Source organism: Borostomias antarcticus (genome assembly GCF_949987555.1).
Source record: "Borostomias antarcticus genome assembly, chromosome: 15".
NCBI lineage: Eukaryota > Metazoa > Chordata > Actinopteri > Stomiiformes > Stomiidae > Borostomias > Borostomias antarcticus.
In genome coordinates, this window is record NC_140248.1 from 18202392 (window position 1) to 18220345 (window position 17954).

Below are 17954 nucleotides of genomic sequence, written 5' to 3' on the forward strand. Positions count from 1 at the left end.
AATTGTAGCATTTCCATCGCCCCTGGCTCAAAGAAAACATATGTTATTGGTTTGGATATTACGTAGCCTAGGCTGGGCCTTTAGACTGATTTTTTTTTGTCAAACCATGAAATAAAGCCATCAGTGAAAAATTACGTCAGCAGCTTCTGTGGGATATCCCCGTGTATCCATCGACAGGAATCACGCCAGCAGCTCACGTTCTAGCTGGAATTTTGACAAAGGCTGCGGGTCAAATACAGGCGGAGCCTGAAAACTCATTTTGTCTTCATTGGCCTGGGTGTGGTTTTTCAGTCTCAGTACCGTTAGCAGGAAATCAAGCTCTAGAATACTAGTTTGAGGCAAAACAAAGAAAAGGCAAGAAGGATACATCAATTCTCTAGGCTGGGATAAAGGAATAAAAGCAAGTTTACTGAGCGAGCCGACGTTCTTTTTTTAATTGCGCGCGTTCTCTAATGGACAAAAGTTTTTGCTGACTGCATTGTTGATATCGTCCAATTCTCATCTGTGAAACAGACACAAACCCGAAAAAATGCCGAAAACGGTGAGTAGCCTATTTCTTCTCATGAGAAGATTTCCCCCTTCTAACTTTCTTATCTTTTCCTGTTATTCGGAATTCTCATCACTTCATCTAGCCTAGCTATTGCGCAGGCTATAGTTAAACTGAAGAAATTGGTGGACTAGCAACACGTAGGAGCCTAATTTTTTTCCATTTGGTGTAATATGGTAGAAGTTCTGGGCCCTAGGCCTATATGACAATTTTCATTACATTGGATCACTTTCAAATGTACCTACGACACGTAGGCACATAGGATTTGGCTGAGAAAACTTTTGTCCACCCATCAAATGAATGAAGTGTAGTCTGCTCATGTTTTGAAGAGATTCATCTGTTTTCCCACACTGGAATGTTTTTATGCTTTTCTATTGTCCGGGGTACGCTATCTGTCAATCCCCAAAACCGTTATTTTGTGTCATTGCCCCCCCCCCCCCTCCCCTCCATCCTTCTAAAACGTGATTGGCTTCTGAATGAACTGCATAAGAAAATAGGCTAGGTTACTTTAGTGTCCCTTTATGCCTCACTTCACGTCATGGAAGATATGCGACATACGAATTCATTTTCCTTACTCAACAAAAAAGTTGAAGATTCTGTATTCAACTGAAGACAGCGACTAGAAGAGTTAATTATTGGCCTATGTGTACTGCACCGGAAAATTGTAGCGCTTTCCATTGCATTGTGAAGGCGTGGTTTCCTATGGCCTATAGTAGCTAAACTAAACTATTGCATCCTAGAAAGTAAAATTAAGCAATTTAAGTCAAGCTTGGAAAATGTTCTATCAAAATAATCCGAGTTCATGTAGGCCTATTGGCAATTAGGCCATAGGTTCGTCAATAGTTTCCCAAAACCCTAAATCTGTTGCCTATACTTTCCTACTTATACGACATACTTATAGGCCTTGCAGGCCTATTAATTAATCAATAATTTAATTTACTTATTTATTAAAATAAATTCATTGAAATAAATCTGCAGTAGCCTACTTCCACTCTCACCCTTTATCATACAGTTTAACGCATAATAATGCACATGCCAGCACGTCATTTTAAAAACGATGAATTCATTAATTAACGAATTAATTTGTCTGCCTCAAGAGCTTCTGGAATTATGTTGAACTAGGTTAATAGCAGCATTTCTCTTGCTGAAATAATGTAGCGATTCATTGCTGAACTCAATAATTACTTATTTTAGGACCATTGCATTCGATTTCTTTTGTGTTAATTTATTACATTCAATGTCAATGTGAAGTCTGTAAGCATGGCTATATTAATCAATCATCAATGTGTGTCTCACAGCTATAATGACTTTAATTTGGAATTAGACTTTAGCTGGGCTACGTTTGGCATTGTTTTAGCTTCCCAAGGAACGGCAATGTAGTGACTCAAGGTTTCTGAGAATACGTCAGTTCCTTTCTGGCCATTTCCTGGCCCCAGTGTCTTGACGCTGCCACTGAAAGCCTTATTTGGTGTTTCACAGCACAGACTCCCCCCTCTGTTCTCTGCATAACTCCAGCATGGCTTGCAGCTATCACTGCTGCTCTTGAGATTGTAAACTATTCTGCTGTGCAGATTATTTCATAACAAACTCAATGTCCTTTATGGCATTAACAAATGGTCAGGATGATAATGAATCAGAGAGCACAATCGTGATTCATTTCTTTGACACTACAGGAGCATCACATTAAAATCTCCTTAACCTTGTTTATTATCATTCGGCCAATATTATTCACACATTATGCCCTACAGATTTCGCATTCATTCGTAACTATGATATTATATTAGACTAAACTATTAGTCAGATTGCAGTTGGCAGACTGTCAAAGTTTTGTTTAAGATTACTTTACAAGGCACATTTGGCACACTGTTTTATGGGTGTCACAGGGGCCTGGAGTTTGAAGAGTCTCAGAGTTTGATTTGTGGCTTGTCTGTTGAGGGCTGTTGACTGACACTGAAGGTGATAAAGGTGTAAAACAGTACCATAATGGTGCGGTAACTACCACAGGGATATTGGTTAGAATGTGAATTCAGCAAGCAAATAATACTGTATATCCACAAAAAAAACAATTTATTGGATGGAGCCTTAACATGTATGAAGTTACAGATATCGCTACAGTTGTTGGTCATTGGCTATTGTCTTCACCTCTACAGAGTACTGTCTGAGCTGTCTGAATGGATCAGATTGTACAGATGTGAATCAGTGGATCCCTTTATACCTATATGTGCTTAGAATTATATTAGTAATTAGTAGTTGTGAACTGTGTCCCATTATATGGGAAAAGACAGGGACGTTAAGGACTTTATGTTGAAAAGTTTTGAACAAGCAAGCAATAAAAGAAAGTGAAGTGGAGAGGCAAGTGGTATGTACAGTAAGTAGGGGATTAGAGCCCTCTGTTGTGCACATAGCACAGCCCCGATTAACAATCTGTAATAAACTAAGCTACAGGCGGTAGAGAGTGTGTGAGGGAAACATAATGCAAACCTTTGGGGGCTTTAGCCCGTAAATGGATGTTATTTTTGCAACAGGTCCATACAATATCTCCAGCCTTGGCTCCAACCAGTAAGTTCTGTTCATCTTTGGGTTGTGAGTAAATTTGCGCTAAAGAGTGTTTGATTGAAAGGTTTTTATTACAAGCAAAGGAGTCGCGTGCATTTACAAAAAGGTCTGTCTGCAGTATGTATTTCATGGAAAAGAGGTCACTTCAATATATTTAAAGAGATTACTAAGCTTGTTTTCATAAGAGATTATTACTTGAATCTGTAGTTCAATGTGACTCACGGATATAGCAGACCATTCCTCAAAAGTTGATCATAAAGGAGGTTTACCTAATTCTCTGGATTTCTCTCTGAATTTGAAATAATTAAACATTTAGATTTTCATGTTGTGAAGCTGAAGATGAAGATGTTGTGTTGTCTTCTGATTCTTAACCTTTCATTTTGATACGGTATTGTTCTGATCTACCATATAAGACGAATACATAGGCTAGTGGAAGACAGTTTAACAACTTTAACAAAGCACAGCTTTTGTTTTACTTCTACAGAGAGAGAGAGAGAGAGAGAACAAATGAGCAATACTACTTAATTTTGTTGTGGCTGATTTCAGTTCACTTGTAGAGGAATATATACTAGTGTTGGATCCTCTGTGTGGGGAGTTTCCTAACCAGTATAACAAGACTGGGAGAATGGAAATATTGAAATATCACTGGCCCTGGTCCTGAGAGTGTTCTAATAATAGACTGTGAGAAGTAGTAGCTCTTGTGAGGAGAGACCCACCCTTACCAGGCAGAACATTCACATTCAGTTCCTTTTTCGTTTGAGATGAACTATTTTTACCCAAGAAAGCAACATAATTTCTCCCCCAGACTGGTGTCTAAAGGCCTGTTGGTTCCAAAGTTCTGTTAAAACGGTCTAATCTGTGCCATATTAAGCAGCCAGTCTGGTTAAAACATTAACCCATGTTAATGTTCCATTGTCAGGATGTGTAGTATCTCATTTTGTATTGCCTGTTAACAAATACAGTATTTTGCTCACGAAGTGGATGAATCTTGAGAGATATTTCATGCCACTTTTATAATGCAAGGTAAATATTGCGAATCATAATTGTCATGTATTGTAGACATCATGGGATAGGGGAAGTTGTGACATATGGTTGAGACAACCACTCCCTAAAAATCCTGCCATCTTTACTGTAGGTTTTTGCTCACTAATCCAAAAAGTAGGTCGATTAGAAGTGAAACATGCTTACTTATAGTATTGTCTGTCCCATATGCAGGCACAGTTATAAAGAAGAGGTGCTTCATATTCTTTAATGAATATAGTACAACACTATTAAGTCATTTGTTGTCACAGTACATAATTCATGCTATGAAAACAAACCATCATTAGTTTTATTTTACCCTTGTTTCTGGCCCAGTCTATCCAGCCCCTTGTAAGGCCTACATGAGGTTTAGGCCCAGAGCGGGACCAGGGCGCTCTCTCTGGTGGACTAGCCTTCTCTGCTGGTATCTCCAGCAGGCCTCCCCCACCTCCCGCTCAGCTCTCCACAGACCTGTGTGGGGCGCTGTTGATGACAGGAAGTGGCAGCGTGACAAGTGGCCTGAGCAGCGAATGGGGGGCCTGCTGACACAAAGGGGAAAGAACGCAGCCCTAATCAGCCACACAGCTGGGAAATAATGCATGCCATTGTGGCTCAGTGCAGGCGTGGGCCTCTGCCCTGCTCAGTTATTCTGCCCTAGACAGGCCGGTTGATTCTGTCATCTCTGAGAGGACAGAAAAGGTTATATCGCAGCATAAGATGAAGCGCTATTAAGAGGGACTGATGAAATAAAATATTATAATTAAATGACTGTGTCTGTGTGCATGTGCGTGCATGTCTGTGTGTATGCGGAAATGGAAAAATGTGGTGCAATGAATTGAGCTTAAGTGGGTTCAGAGAGGCAGCGTGATACATGACAGGATGTTCGGCTCCGCCTGGCGAGGCCTCGCCACCAGAGGATGTGGTTACTTCCTGTTGAGAAGAGGAGAGAGACAGAGAGAGAGAGAGAGAACTGGGGGAAACATGTGCCTTAGTACAGTAGGCTAATGCAAGATAAACCTCTGTTCAACCTCTGTGTTCAACCTCTGTTGAACTCAAAGAGCCATAATCATTCATTCAAATGCTTTCCTCGTCACAGTTGATCTAACTAGGGCTACAGTTTTCACAATTACCACAACTGGAGAGATTGACAATTTCCATTAAAATACTGTCAAAGAACAGTTTAATTCTTTTGAAAGTAAATGGTCTATGAGATAATGAACAACAGACCAAATATTCTCTTTTGGTTTGCTATGAAGTCAGGGGGATTTTTACTGTGTTTCCAATAAGCTAATAATAACTGTACAGGGTAGGAACTGGTGCAGTGTCAAACTCTGTGTGCTTCCTACAATTGTTTTTTTTTTCTTTCTGAAACTTAGGGCTGATCATGCTTGCGTTTGTCGTCCACCTCCTCCTTGCACAATCGTCAGTACAAGGCATGATAAAGAGCCGTCCTGTACGCCATGACTCTTAAGGCGTCGCTCCTGTCTGTCCTCCTCTTATGAGTATTCAGTTCATGCTTCAAGGCTCCAGTGAGTGCACATGACGTGTAGACCTGTAACCTTTATCTCATATGAAGATACAGTATAAAGATGTTCTTTGAATAGCCATTTTAAAGGAAAATCATATTTTCACCACAATCTCTCTGCTCAATCCTTTTTGGTTAACCGGGCCTACTATTGGCTTTGTCTACTTAGCTGTATTTTTTTCTTTTTTTTAATTTAAACCGTCGTGACCTTTGAGTGAAAAAGGCAGAGCCCATACAAAGCCATTCTGGAGTGACGAGCCTATCCCCACATAGTGTGCATTTCTCAAGAGAGATGTTCCCATCACAAGCCTGACAGAACGTTTCATCAAATGACGATGATGATGATGATTCATGATATGATGTAGATCCTGCTCATGTTGAGATTCTCTGCCTGGGGATTGTGTCCCACTTTGAATACTGATACAAATTATGCTGCAATGCATGAACACATCACTAATACAGGCAGTTCCCTAAGCTTACTCTGTCTTTCATTTTGCACTCCTGAACAGATAAGCGTGCGAGTAACCACGATGGATGCTGAATTGGAGTTTGCCATCCAGCCCAATACAACAGGAAAGCAGCTGTTCGACCAGGTACATATATTTTCAGTTTAACATGCACATTTTCAGTCATTTTTCCTCAGAGCCAATCAGTGTGAATTGGAAGCAAGGAAATCAAAACCCAGTGAGTGGGAGGGGACTGGACGGCCTATTTTTAGGAAACTTTCACTCTCTGTGCTGTTCATTGACTCAAGCTGGGCTCCTCTCGGCAGTAAACAGAATGCTGGTCATGGAATCTACTGGCAGCACAAAGGAAATCCATTTCCAGGACAATAAAGGCGCTTTGTTCGGCAACCTTTTCATTAGCTTTCTTTTTCCAAGCGGGTGGAATACATTCCCTCCTGCCAACATTTGCACCCTTGTTACCATCTCGTTATAGTGTCATGCTATGATTTGACAAGAGATGTTAGGCAACACAGTTTTACATTTCAAGCAATCTCAAAATATAATCAGAATCAATCCACCCGGAATATTTTGTCTGAAATTGTTGAATACCGAGGTTGATTGAAAGGTTGATGTCTGAAGAGACTGAGAAATGTGTAATTAAGTGATGATGATGTAATAGTGTATGTAGGCACAGCGGTATGTCCGCCTCAACAAGGAACACCCCCCAGACCTGTTTATACAGCCAACGTAAACACAGTCCATTTGCCCTCCAGGAAATGTAGTTTTTATCCATGGGGAACCATTCTGTTCTGCCTGTGGGGGACAGTCATACCGTTACCCCTTCCTGGTTATTGTATCTGGTATCAGACGCAGGTATATATACAGGTATACAGTGCCATATATACAAAAACGCACTGCATTGTTTCAAATATCTCTAATTTTATATTATGGTGACGCTGACTATAATATGAAGTCAGGAAAACTTATATTTACAAGTGTTGTTTAATGTAGTAGACAATCTGAGCAAAAGACTTGGTGATTCCATCCTCTAGTCATTGATCATACCATAAGATTAGGTATCCACTATACTGTTAGTCTTCAGGGGCATGCTTAATATGCTATACAGGTGCCAATCAGAAAATTTGAATATTGTGGAAAGTTCATTATTTTCATACAGTTCACATTTCATAATTGAATTCAAAAAGTGAAACTCTCACATATTATAGATTCATTACACATGTAGTGAAATATTTCCATGCTACGCTCCATGTTGATGCAGTAATTTGTGCAAAAGGAGCCCCCACCAAGTATTGAGTGTATAAATGAAGATACTGAACATACTGTACAATAAATCAAAAAAGGCTTGAAATATTTCACTTTGTGTAATGGACTTTTTCACAATATTACATTTTTTATTTTTATTTATTTTTATTTAAAATTTTCACCTGTATGTCATACAGTATCTGCGCTGTGAAACGCTCTAATTTTCCACATAATTGACTACAGGGTGTGAAATAGAAACTTCGACTGCTGAGATGAGAATGCCACCGGTACCATTTTTACACCTTACTGGACACAATTGACTTCGGTTAAGAACGCTAAATGCATTCTTTTGTCCCCCAAGGTTGTGAAGACGATCGGACTGCGGGAGGTGTGGTTCTTTGGACTACAGTACCAGGATACAAAGGGCTTCTCTACATGGCTCAAGCTCAATAAGAAGGTGAGATCCTGTCTTATCTGTGCCATGTAGAGGTGTCCGGACCAGAACATCTGTCATGCCACGCCGGGTAAAAGAAAGAGCTACTTTTACCAAGTCACGCCCCCACTACTCATCTCTCTGACCCCCCCCCCTCACTCGCCCCAGGTGACGGCCCAGGATGTGAGGAAGGAGAGCCCCCTGCTGTTCAAGTTCCGGGCCAAGTTCTTCCCCGAGGACGTGTCTGAGGAGCTGATCCAGGAGGCCACCCAGCGCCTGTTCTTCCTGCAGGTGAAGGAGGGCATCCTCAACGACGACATCTACTGCCCCGCGGAGACCGCCGTGCTGCTGGCGTCCTACGCCGTGCAGGCCAAGTACGCCGACTACAACAAGGACAACCACGCTACCGGATACCTGTCCAGCGACAAGCTGCTCCCTCAGAGGTGAACCCCTCGCTGAAGGCTTCAGATCACAACAACTAAATCAGATGAATGATACTGCGTCATGACTCCAGGCAGAGACAGTACATGAGCAAACGTTTGTGTTGGGCCGTCGGTGTCTGGGGTAAAGTTACACAATTGGGGCAAAGGACACCCGTACGCCAAAAAGTATTTGGAGCTAACAAGCCATCCCAAAAAACTTTATGAGGCTGAGATCTAGCAAAGAAAACGGTCCCTTTATTCAGGACAAAAAGCAGTGCAGTGCAAAAGTTAAAAAAGTGAAAACGTTTTTTAGGATGGCTTGTTAGTTCCAAATAAATACTTTTTGAGGTGCGGGTTTCCTTTGCCCTAATCGGATCATAACAACACGTACAAAGGATGTTTTAGTAGACAACAATCCAATAACAAAAAAGAAACATTAATACACTGGTATTGTTGTAATCGGTAATGAGAGTCATATCAATATCATTATTGATAAATGAATCATCACACAGTGTTCAGGGTTTGGTGCGGTGTTGTGCTGGTTTGACGTGGTCTCTGTGCTTGTAGAGTCCTGGATCAGCACAAGCTGAACAAGGAGCAGTGGGAGGAGAGGATCCAGGTGTGGCATGAGGAACATAAGGGCATGCTCAGGTACTGACACACACACACACACTTACTTTTACTTTTTGTTACTTAACTTGCTTACACACACACACACACACACACACACACACACACACACACACATGCACTTACGCATGTACATGCACACATACACGCGCACACACAGACACGCACACACACACACACATGCACGCATGTACATGCACACACACCTGCTATGCAAGCAGCTGAAAGAGGTTACAAAGGATACTCACTGATCACATGGTATCGTTTTGATGGACTAAGAGGGCTCGCTTACAGTGATGTGCAGGATGAGCGACAAGATCTCCTGTCAAGCTGTATTTTAAACATTTGACCTCTGACCTATGCACAGGGAGGACTCCATGATGGAGTACCTGAAGATCGCTCAGGACCTGGAGATGTACGGGGTCAACTACTTCAGCATCAAGAACAAGAAAGGCTCAGAGCTGTGGCTAGGAGTGGACGCCCTGGGACTCAACATCTACGAACAGAATGACAAGTGAGCAGAGGAACCAGCACGGCATTTCTCTTTTCTGATGATTTTGTATTGCTTTTCCAAAAAACAATACAAAACAAAACAATGTTTTGCCACAACAAATGGGTGGAAAACAGACATGCCACAGAAGATACAATATGTGACAACTCAGTCAAACGGGGGAACATATTACACACACACAATTATCTTGCAGTCAAAAGTAGAGTAGAAATATCAGATGATAAAGACTTCCAAGCATCAACTGTAGCGGGCTTCGCTTTGTTTAGTTGGCGGTGGTGCATTCAAGGTTTACAGTCCTCCTCTGTAGAGAGCATATCCAAAATCTATCACACAAATATCAGGTGTTAAGAGCAAAATCGCCGGATGGCTCTAATCATCGTCCAGTAATGTTCATATTTAGTTGGGTGCTCTTGGACAAAGGGAACTTAGGTTACCAAACAGACAAGGATAAAACCAGGCACTCCAAATAGTAAAAAAACGAGGGAAAGGATATATTAAAAAGACTTTATTAAATCATGTCTGCTCAAAAAATTGAAAAAGCCAGCATGTTTCGGTCAACACAGGACCTTCTTCAGGGCTAACAGGCAATAAAGATCAGTAGGGTTTGACAGCTTGAAATAGCATATCCTAGCCAATAGGAGGACGCCAACACATCCATAGGTGAGATGTAAAATCAAGGCACCTGTGGTCAAAGGTTCAAAGGTTCACCCTATGACAGCCACTTGTGGGTCTCCATGGGTCCCTCTACAGGCCAAATGGAATAAATGTGCCCAAAATCATCACTGATCACAACAGAATAAGCATATCAGGCGTTGTTGAAGAGTCGTCTTTTCTGCAGACATGAAACCAGCAAATAACATTTTCCGCTGAGCAACCCTTAGATCAAGATCAGCCAAGATCACACAAACGTAGTGAATCTTGAACTGCTCAGACGGCACAGAATTGACATGGCTACAACTGGACACTCCCAGAACATATGGCCAGCAGAGCATTTCTGATTGACCTTCAGGGACAGTCAGTCATATGGGACTAAACGCTTTCCTTTCAATAAATGTTAAAAGTGTCTATTGCTATATCTTGCCGAAAATCTAACCTGCTAATCCGCTGCTCATTTTTAAAACATGATCCAAAGCTTCCATTGTTGTGTGTTTTCCCTGCAGAATGACACCCAAAATTGGATTCCCATGGAGTGAAATCAGGAATATTTCCTTTAATGACAAGAAGTTTGTCATTAAACCCATTGACAAGAAAGCACCAGTATGTAACCTGTACCACCCACACTCATTATAATGCATACTAATATCTTTTGTCTGAACAGTATTGTCTGAGAAGAATTAACCCTACATTGCGCATTTTCTTTTAGGATTTTGTATTTTATGCGCCAAGGCTGCGCATCAACAAGCGAATCCTGGCACTCTGCATGGGCAACCACGAGCTGTACATGCGACGTCGCAAACCTGACACCATCGAGGTGCAGCAGATGAAGGCCCAGGCTCGGGAGGAGAAGAATCACAAGAAGATGGAGAGGTAACGGCCAGGATGTCCACACTGTCCATTCATTGATTGATTATGTATCTACCTTGTCTGATTTCTAGCTTACATCTCTCGGCACCTCTACAGACCATCAGTTGTTAGCTAGTATATAGAACCATGATAGGCCTGGTGAAAATGTGGGCGCTGTTCTAGAGTCTCTAGATGGTGTGATGAAGACCGGTGGGCGATGGCAGGAAGCTGTCTCTTTCTCTCTCTCTTATGTCTTGCTCCCTTGCACGCCCCTCGTCAGGGCACTCCTGGAGAACGAGAAGAAGAAGAGAGAAATTGCTGAAAAAGAAAAGGAGAAGATTGAAAAGGAGAAGGAGGAACTGATAGAGAGGTTAAAACAGATTGAAGAGCAGACCAAAAAAGCTCAACAAGGTATTATTACTACGGTATTACAATTACTACTATTACTTCTATTACTACTGTATTACTGCTATTACTACTGTATTACTGCTCAATGAATACACATTAGAAAAACCTTTTCTCTGTGGTCGTAGCTGGATGTAGAGTAATAGGAGGTTATGTTTATGAACAGTCACTGCACATGTTATCTAAATGCAAACTACTGTGTCTGTGTTTATCAGCCAGTACAATGTAAAGGGTTTGGAGACTTAGTGGAAAGGTAATGCTTGGACAAAATGATCGTTTACTTCACATTTCTAAAATGTGTTTGTATATGTGCATGCGTCCGTGTTTGTGTGTGTGTGTGTGTGTGTGCGCAGAGCTGGAGGAGCAGACGCGGAGGGCCCTGGAGCTGGAGCAGGAGCGGAAGCGTGCCCAGGAGGAGGCTGAGCGCCTGGAGAAGGAGCGCCGGGCCGCTGAGGAGGCCAAGACGGCGCTGCTCCAGCAGTCCGAGAACCAGATGAAGAACCAGGAGCACCTGGTCAGTTACTCTCAGTCACCAGCAGCACTAAGACCTCATTTATTGAGCTCACAGTCAGTGTCGTTTCCTGTGTCGTCATTTAAATTATTTTTATTACACTAATGTTGGGGAAAGAAACATAAAAGAAAACCTTCTTCCCCCCAGGCCACAGAACTGGCGGAGCTCACCTCGAAGATTTCCTTACTGGAGGACGCAAAGCAGAAGAAGGAGGATGAGGCAACACAGTGGCAACAGAAGGTGTGGCTCTCTGCTTTCTACTTTGACATTAAAAGGGTAGTGTGCCATTTTGGACATTTAGCCCTATTTGTGGTCTGTCTACCATGAACCTGAAACATGGAGACCATCATTTCACTGATTGTTCCAGGATTGAGCTAGCTGCAGATTTTATGCAGGCTCTCACTGGGCTACAACGGAAGTCACTGGGGAATACGTACACACTACCCCTTTAACTACACCACAGTCAACGATGTGCAGTCCAACAGAGCACAGTTGACTACTGTATTAATATGACCAAGCAGAGCTTAACACATGTGTGAGTGACTGGGAGTATGTTTGTAGCTTTGGAGTAACATACTGTAGCTGCTGGACCTTATTTTGATTGGTTAGGCTTGAACATCTTGGAGCCCCATTTTAAACATTGAATGTCGACACACTAGTTGAAATAGATGAGCAGACATACTAGCTGAAATAGATGAGCAGACATATATTTCTTCTTAATAATATTAGAAATCTTCATGTTTCAGGGGCGCAGTGGTGCATAACTCATTTTACACAATTTCCTTGAAATGTGCAAACAATTATTGCTACCTACTCATGGATATTGCAACCCAGACCGCATCCCGCTGCCCACATCTTCTTTTACCGTACTTTCCTTAAGAGCTCCCAAAATATCCCCCAGGGTCTCTCTGGTGAAGGGCATGTCTGGTCTGCAGTCCCTCCCTCCCTCTCTGAGGGCCGTCATAGTGACCGCTAGCCTGGCTCTGTGGACTGGCAGCTCCATAGGGAAATCCTGTTGGCTGGAGATGATATATCTCACCCCATTGTGATACATTCCCTATTTTAGCATTTTGAAAGAATGCAACACTAAATGGTCATAGCTCCCACATGTCCTGTGATTGTGCCTTGTAGAATCATAAACAACATAAAATAGATTGCAGTTCCCTGTATTCATGTGCTTGAATGTCATTGGTTGTGTTTTTGCCATTCCGTGCATAACAGGAGTTAAGTATAGAGTTGTATATTACACATTCAGTTGAATGTTTAGTTGAATGTTTGGACCCAGGTCTGTTGGATTCCTTCCTCTGGTTTGACTTACATGAGTGGGGGGGGGGGGGGTGCTGAGAAGTACAACAGGTGTGCATTCTCTAGTTTAGTAGTTGACAACCTTTTTTGAGATCCTGGCATATTTTGAAAAATTCTGAACTACTCCCCACCCCTAGCCTGGGTCCAGACTTTTAAATATGCCCACTCCACCGAAGGTGACTGATTCTTGAAGATTTCAATGGAGTCTAACGAGCTGACATTCTGTCTGATATCAGGCTACCCCACACCTCCCCCCAGCAATATATATTATTTAGTAGCATGGCCGTCGCTATGGGCGGGCTTTAGGGGGCCTGGCCACCCCAAAAGTGCTAGTGTCCCATCCACTGGCGCGCATAGTTTAATTAATTAATACATTTTTTTTATTAGTCATAGCATTTTTCTGTTAAATTAAAAATACTAACTTAAGATTCCTAGACATTAAGAAACAATGGTATGTTTTTTGTTTGATGGCCGTCGTACTGGAATATGAAGTTACGCCAATGTAGTGTGATTTGAGTTGAGAGTGGAGCTGAGCTGTGCACTCCAGGCCATGCTGACTGTCATCACAGCTTATAGGCTCTACCCTCACCCTTACTTTGAGGACATCTACCGTAACATGGGAAAACTCCTTTTCAAAACTTAGAAACGTTTTCTCTGGGCATCAGCATAATGTTGCACAAACACAAGTTCAACATACTATCAGTCAGTAGGAGAACGAGAGAGCTCAGTATAATTAGTTTGTGTCAGTGCTGCACAAATGCAATAGCATATCGTATTATCAAAAATAGTTAATAATTGTAGCTCCCTCATGCAGTTCATATGCCCCCCTTCAGACTGAGCCCTAGCGACAGGTCTGTTTAGTAGGCCTATATAAGAAGCCATAACAGTCATTTCTATTGTATTCATATAAAAAAAAAAATGTTTTTAACATAGGCCAGTTTCATGCTTTTCCCCCACCCTTTTTTTTTTCGCACCACAAAAAGTGAAAATATTAAAAATTTTATAGCTTCTTTGACACTTAATTTGCTATCAGTTTGAATCATTTGTGAATCATTATATTTCACGAATGAGCAAGTTAGCTCCGCTATTGGTTCATTTTAAAGCAGCATTATTTTTTGTTAAATATGATGGGCTTATTCAATATTATTTACACATTTCAACCAAAAATATTTTAGGGGCGCCCCGGTAGCTCGATGGGCTGGGGCGCTTACCATGTAAAGGCTAGTAAGGCTAATAAAGTAGAAATGACCTAAAAATATATGTATATATTTTAAACACCTTCCCAAGGATCCCCTGTAATTATGCCAGGGGCCACAAGGGGTCTGTGGGTCCCTGGTTGAGAAGGACTGCTCCAGTTGCCTTCTGAGGCTGTGGGTGCTCTGCTATAGGAATACAGCACTTATAAATAAACACTCACCAGGGGGGATAACGGCACTCCAAAGATAATAAAAGTGCACGTTTACAGGAGTGTGTGTGTGTCTCCCTCCTCAGGCCACCATGGTGCAGGAGGACCTTGAGAAGACCAAAGAGGAGCTGAAGAACAAAGTGATGGCCGCCCACATACAGGAGCCCATCCAGGCCGAGAACGAGGACGACGAGAACGACGAGAGCAGCGCCGAGGCCAGCGCCGACTTCGTCTCCGAGTCGACCTACAAGGACCGCAGCGAGGAAGAGCGCATGACCGAGGCAGACAAGAACGAGCGCGTGCAGCAACATCTACTGGTGAGTGGCGGCCATTGGTCACGTCCATCTGATTCTGATTCACATAAGGGATGACACTAGCTGGTAATACAGGTGTGGGATGTGGCTAGGTTATGGCAGTAAGGCCCATGAAGCTCCGCTGGTCAGCCTGTGTTGTTGCGGGGGGGGGGGCTGTGAGAGGCTTTTCGGCGTGAGCCTCCAGGAGACTGGCGTTAACGTTGGGTTTGCTCTGCCACCAGGCTTTGAGCTCAGAGTTGGCCAACGCCCGGGACGAGACCAAGAAAACCCAGAACGACATCATCCACGCAGACAATGTGCGAGCGGGAAGAGACAAGTACAAGACCCTCAGGCAGATCCGATCAGGCAACACCAAGCAGCGCATCGATGAGTTTGAGTGTATGTGATGTGTTCATAGCTAGAGTCCCAACAGAAACAGCGAACCTGTGCTCGCTCCATTCATTCTAGACTGTAGACCTGCCATACACGAGCTACAGTGCCTTATACTTAAACAAGACAAGTCAATATTATTGGAGAGAGAAAAAAAACAGCACATTGTACAGTAATAATGATGCAAACACTGTCATCATAAATAGGAATTTGGTGGATGCATCTGTTCATAAGGGAGGGGTTTAGCAATATAAGAACAGTTTGAAGGAATGGAATTTGATTTACTTTTTTCAAGCTTTTGAATTTGGAACCATTGTTGAATTTAATTGATTCATCCCACACCCACCTTTTTCTTTTTTTAAACTCAAAGGATGGAGGCAAGTTGTACTATGTTATGGTTGGTCACATTTTAGGTGTCATCGTTGAAGATAATTTTTTGGTTGGATCTACTGTAATCATTTTTTTTCAGCAAAGAAACCTATACTGTATCTGGATGTTATTTTTTTAAATGCTATTCTGATTTTAAACATTTTAAGATGTTGGTCTTCTTAAGAGAAGGTCACATGTTTGGAAAACCTTATGCAGTATTATTATCATTACAAATGTGCATGACCACATGACATCAGCGCTGGAATACCATGTTTCAAAGAGAGTACTCCTGACTGACTTGTAATACATGATCTGCTATTATAGCCATGCACATTAGTAGCTACAGTAATTAGGAGATTCTTTTTGTATACCAATCTTTTGCTAAACCTTTTATTATACAGTATGTGGCATTTGAAGCTCAATGATTCCAAGGCCTGCCTTTAAATATTTTTTTGTAATTTGGATTTTTCATTGTAACAAGTTGTGATAATGTGTAAAAGATGGATATCTTTAGAGATTGTAGATGCACCTATAGCTTTTTGTTAATTAAATTATATGAATGACTGGAGGTCACCAGTTAAACCGAAACAGGATACATATTCTTACAATATCAGGCAGTGCCTTATCTTTTGCAGAATATTTCAGAAGTTCTTTGCTGCTTGAAAAGTCTTCATCTGTCAATAAAAGAAAGAGAAAACCTCAGTTCATTCTTTCGTTTCACTTTCAATTATTTTAGTTTTTCCATTGTACTGTACATACAAACATTTGATACAGTAGTGACAACAGGAACATGGGACCTACAGTATGTTTAGAAGCTTCTGAAATGGGTGCAATATTCTTCAAGGACACTAGAGGGCCTTGATGAAACACGTTTCAAATAAGGATTGTATCCTTATAAGAAAAATCCAAGAAATACATTATTGTGAATAACAGTTGTACATGTACATTTTTTTCAGATGTATTTGAAACCCCTTTTAATATAGATAGATAGATAGATAGATAGATAGATAGATAGATAGATAGATAGATATAGATGTGTGTATGTCTAGATACACTATATGGACAAATGTATTGGGGCACTTACACATTACACCTACAGGAGCTTTTATGACATCCCATTCTAAATTCATAGGGTTTAATATGGATTTGCCCCCGCCCCCCTTTGCAGCTATATCAGCTTCCACTCTTCTGGGAAGGCATTCTAAGGTTTTGGAGTGTCTGGGGGAAGTTTTGGCCATTCATCCAAAAGAGCATTTGTGAGGTCAGACCTTACAAAGAGGGCCTTACATCACCAAGCATCACCAATACTTTTGTCCATAAAGTGTATGTCTAGGAATACACATATATACATATATACATGCACACCTACAAAACACTCGGAACTCTCAGGTGGGGTAGCATATGGGGAACATATTTGATGCTATAACATATTTAGGCCTATGTAAGACTTCAGGGGCTGCATATTTCTCTCTCAAGGTTGTCCTCGGACGAGCCCTCCATCGGCATTTCCAGTCCTCCCAATCCTCCATGCATCTGGCTGGTGTGCCAGTACATTCTGCCCCTGCATCTTTCTTAAGTACATCCATGTACGTTAATGTGGGACGCTCTCGTGATCGATGCCCGTGTGTTGGCTCCCGCAGCACCAGTTTGCTGGCTGGAAGCTCCTGGTGTCTCTGGCAGTGACCAGCGCTCATTCTCCTGGGTGCTATTTTCTCACTCATGAATAGTGAATGAACAGTGAATGAATTGTAATATAAATAGTTCATTTGACTAAATAATTGTATATTACACCACTACTCACTCCACGTTGTAAGAATATGGGGGAGCATATTTTGACACTCTTATATCACTGCTATCGATTTGCGCTATGGTAGCATTTTTTGACAAGGCAGGTCTATTTTACTGACTACTAGATCAACAAGATGACTAGTTTCATTAAGTAACTGTACATGATCCTAGATCAAAGAGAAGAAGACCAATTTCACCAAACTGTGCATGATGACAACAGGCATAGTGGGTGGGGGACGACACTGATTTTTGTATATTATAAAATAATCCCTGAAAGGAAAACGACTTTATTTATTAATTAATAATCTGATATCTCTGCCAAATATAAAGGTATAAATTATATAAAGGTAATGTTGATCACACTGAGCATGAAGTTGCCACATGCGTCACTGTCACAGAGATCCCCAGTGGCCTTCATCGTGAAGGACAGCAAGTTGCATAGCAACTAGGTCAATGGCTAAACAAAGAAGATGGATAGCAGTTCGTCTAAATTCTAGTGTAATAGCACAGTGTTATAGCACGGCATCTGCATTTCATTCATTGTCAATTATCATCTAGTACACCCTAAAGAGGGCTATACAGAACCCTATTGAGTCATATAGAACCTTTTTCACGTTGGTAAGGCTTCATAT

The 17954-nt window shown here is 41.7% G+C and overlaps 1 protein-coding gene across 1 annotated transcript; it reads left to right on the forward strand.

Annotated features, from left to right (window-relative positions):
• The first annotated feature begins 354 nt into the window (after positions 1-354).
• On the forward strand, positions 355-16113 carry msna (moesin a). The gene is made up of 13 exons (XM_084449576.1): positions 355-541; positions 6158-6241; positions 7719-7814; positions 7959-8233; positions 8780-8863; positions 9210-9356; positions 10514-10610; positions 10717-10880; positions 11137-11267; positions 11615-11775; positions 11920-12012; positions 14569-14799; positions 15018-16113. Exons 1-13 carry the CDS (start codon positions 530-532, stop codon positions 15180-15182), a joined length of 1740 nt encoding a protein of 579 aa, XP_084305702.1. The 5' UTR covers positions 355-529; the 3' UTR covers positions 15183-16113.
• The last annotated feature ends 1841 nt before the right edge of the window (positions 16114-17954 follow it).